Source organism: Charadrius vociferus, unplaced genomic scaffold, assembly GCF_000708025.1.
Source record: "Charadrius vociferus isolate BGI_N301 unplaced genomic scaffold, ASM70802v2 scaffold241, whole genome shotgun sequence".
NCBI lineage: Eukaryota > Metazoa > Chordata > Aves > Charadriiformes > Charadriidae > Charadrius > Charadrius vociferus.
Window position 1 is genome coordinate 144,925 of NW_009646932.1, and position 2,360 is coordinate 147,284.

The 2,360-nt window shown below is 63.3% G+C and overlaps 1 protein-coding gene across 1 annotated transcript in view; it reads right to left on the reverse strand.

Annotated features, from left to right (window-relative positions):
• TMPRSS4 (transmembrane protease, serine 4) overlaps positions 1-2,360 on the reverse strand; it is a 17,921-nt gene that overhangs the window by 13,303 nt on the left and 2,258 nt on the right. The window contains exons 2-3 of the mRNA XM_009894737.1: positions 595-625; positions 401-514 (exon numbers count right to left, since the gene is read on the reverse strand). Of these exons, the coding sequence (XP_009893039.1) occupies positions 401-514; positions 595-625 (145 nt within the window). The remainder of the gene's footprint in view (positions 1-400; positions 515-594; positions 626-2,360) is intronic.

Consider the following 2,360-nt stretch of genomic DNA (forward strand, 5'->3'; position numbering starts at 1 on the left):
CAGGCAGAGGCTCGCGGCAGCAGCCCGGCCCCTCCGCAGCGCGAGCAGGGTGTCCTGGACTCACCCCCAGGTGGTGGTCCCTCAGGGACCCGCTGGGGACAGTTGGCCTCGTCGTCCCCCTGCAGACAGTCCACCTGCCCGTCGCACACCTGCTGCAGCGGCACCAGCTTCAGGGGCTGCGTGCCGGAGGAGTGCTCCAGGTACACCTTGACTAGAGAGAAAGGGGAGCCCAGCGCTGAGCTCGTGCCGCCGGGTGGGCTCAGGGCTTGCGCTTGGGGGCCCAGCGAGAAGGTGGCAGAGCCGGTCCTGGCTGAGCCCTGGGTCCAGAGCCGTGTTTGCCGAGCCGTGGCTGTGCCCAGCAGCGGTAGGAGGAGGGAGGAGAGGAGAGCGGGAGCCGTACCCAGGAACCCGACCGCAACCAGGCAGGCGAGGCAGAGCACCGCTGCCAGGACGGGGATGCCGATCCGCTTGAAGGACTCCAGCGCCGTGGAGGCTTTGCGCCTCGTGCTGGGACCTGCAACACAGAGGAGTGTGGCCCTGTGTCGCCAGGCTCAGCCTGGCAGCACCCGCGCCCCCGGCTCCCGTGCGCATTACCTCTGCCATTCAGCCGCTCGGAGGCTAAATCCTGCAAACCAGAGGGGAAAACCGGTTACCGAGCTGAAACTTCAGCCAAAAAGCAGTTGGCGGGTGGGAAGGGTCTGTAGCAGCGTGGCTAGCTGGCCCCATGGCGATTCCCATGCCCAGCTAACACGATCAGCCGCCCCGGGGAGGGCAGCCCAGCGCAAGCGGAGGGTCGGCTGAGGCTGGGCAGGCATGGAGGCTGCCGTCTGTTTGGCTGGCTCGAGGCCCACCAGGAGGATTAGCAGGGGAACTGCCCCAACCTACAGCTGAGGTTGCTTTAGAGCTGCTGGGGATGGAGGAGGCAGCAGAGGTGGGCAGCATGTCCTGGTGCCACGACACTTGTCTCTGCTGCAACCCGGGATCGCCGGCTCTGTTGCTCCTGTGGACAAAACCTGTGCAGTTCCAGTAACTGGCTATTAACGTTGTGGAGTTACTGCCTTTGATGCCCCACAGGCTGAAGAAGTCACGGGCATTATGAAAGAGGCGCTTTCTGATGTGCCAAGAAGCCCTGAATCCAAATACACGTGCCTGCAGGGCTATGCCACCCGGACATGTCACGACCGGGGCTATATTCTTTGGCTGGCCCGGCGCAGGGTCGGAAACCGAGTGGCACAGCCCGAGTCCTCCCCAGCAGACTGCCGGAGCCGCTGGAGAATCCAGCCCTGCCCACGGGAAGGAGCGCTCTCAGGGTGGGGAGGGAGCGCTGTGCCGCGCTGCTAGGACACACGGTAAACACAGTCCCGGCAGCAGGCAGCGCTGGAGCGAGTGATGAATAAGGCATTGATCCCACTTGATCTCTTCAAAATTTTTTTCCTGTGATAGCTTCTGGTACGAGAGATGCCCAGCTGCGGTAGGAAAGGTCCCGTGAGCCGCGCCAGCCGGCCGTGTGCCCCGTCCTCGGTGGGTGGGCTGGTGCCGGGCAGAGATCAGAGCCCCTGTGGGGGGGTTTAAGGTGGACCCCGTACGCGTCTGTTGCTCTGTTTTACAGCCATGCTTGTGCCGTGCTGCTGAGCTGCTTCCTGGCAGCTTGCGGTCTGAAAGCGTGCTCCTGCCCGGCTGCCGAACGCGGCACGCTTGCTTTTCCCTCGAATGCCCGTCCCGCCCCGAGCCAGCTCCGTTCCTTTGCCGTTGCTCCTGGAGTCTGCCACGACAGGTAAGATGAGCTTTTTGGCATGTACAGAGGTAAGGAGGATTAAAAACACTGCAGTAAACCCACGGATCCAGGAGCGCGATTCAGGAGAGTTTGGGGTTTGGAAGCCTCTGCTCCTTGGGCTGCGGGAGCAGCGCCCCTTTCTCGGGGCGGCAGAGGGCTGGAGATGACCACGTTTGTCGCCTCAGATGGGAGCAGAGGCCCCCGTGCAGAGGCTGGGGCTTTGAAGAAGCGGTGCGGTGAGATGCAGGATGCGGTTCGGCTGTAAAGGGGCCGCGCTGCCGCCCAAGGCTGGCAGGAGGGAGCGGCGGAGCCCTCCCTCTCTGGGCCACTGTGCTTGGGCATGTTTAGCCACACACAAAGACTCTACCCGCAGGATTTGACAGGCAAGTGGCAAGCGATTGTTCGTGGGTTATCACACAAAGATAGCTTGGATTTAATGTGCTGCTAACTCAGACGCGCTACCCCTCGCCCAGCCGGGACATGTTGCCTCCCCATCACGGCCCGGCTGCTTGTCTTGGGCTGCCAGTTTCGGCTGCTCCCCGGCCCGGGGACAAGAAGTGACTTGTGCAGGGGAGGACCGGATCCT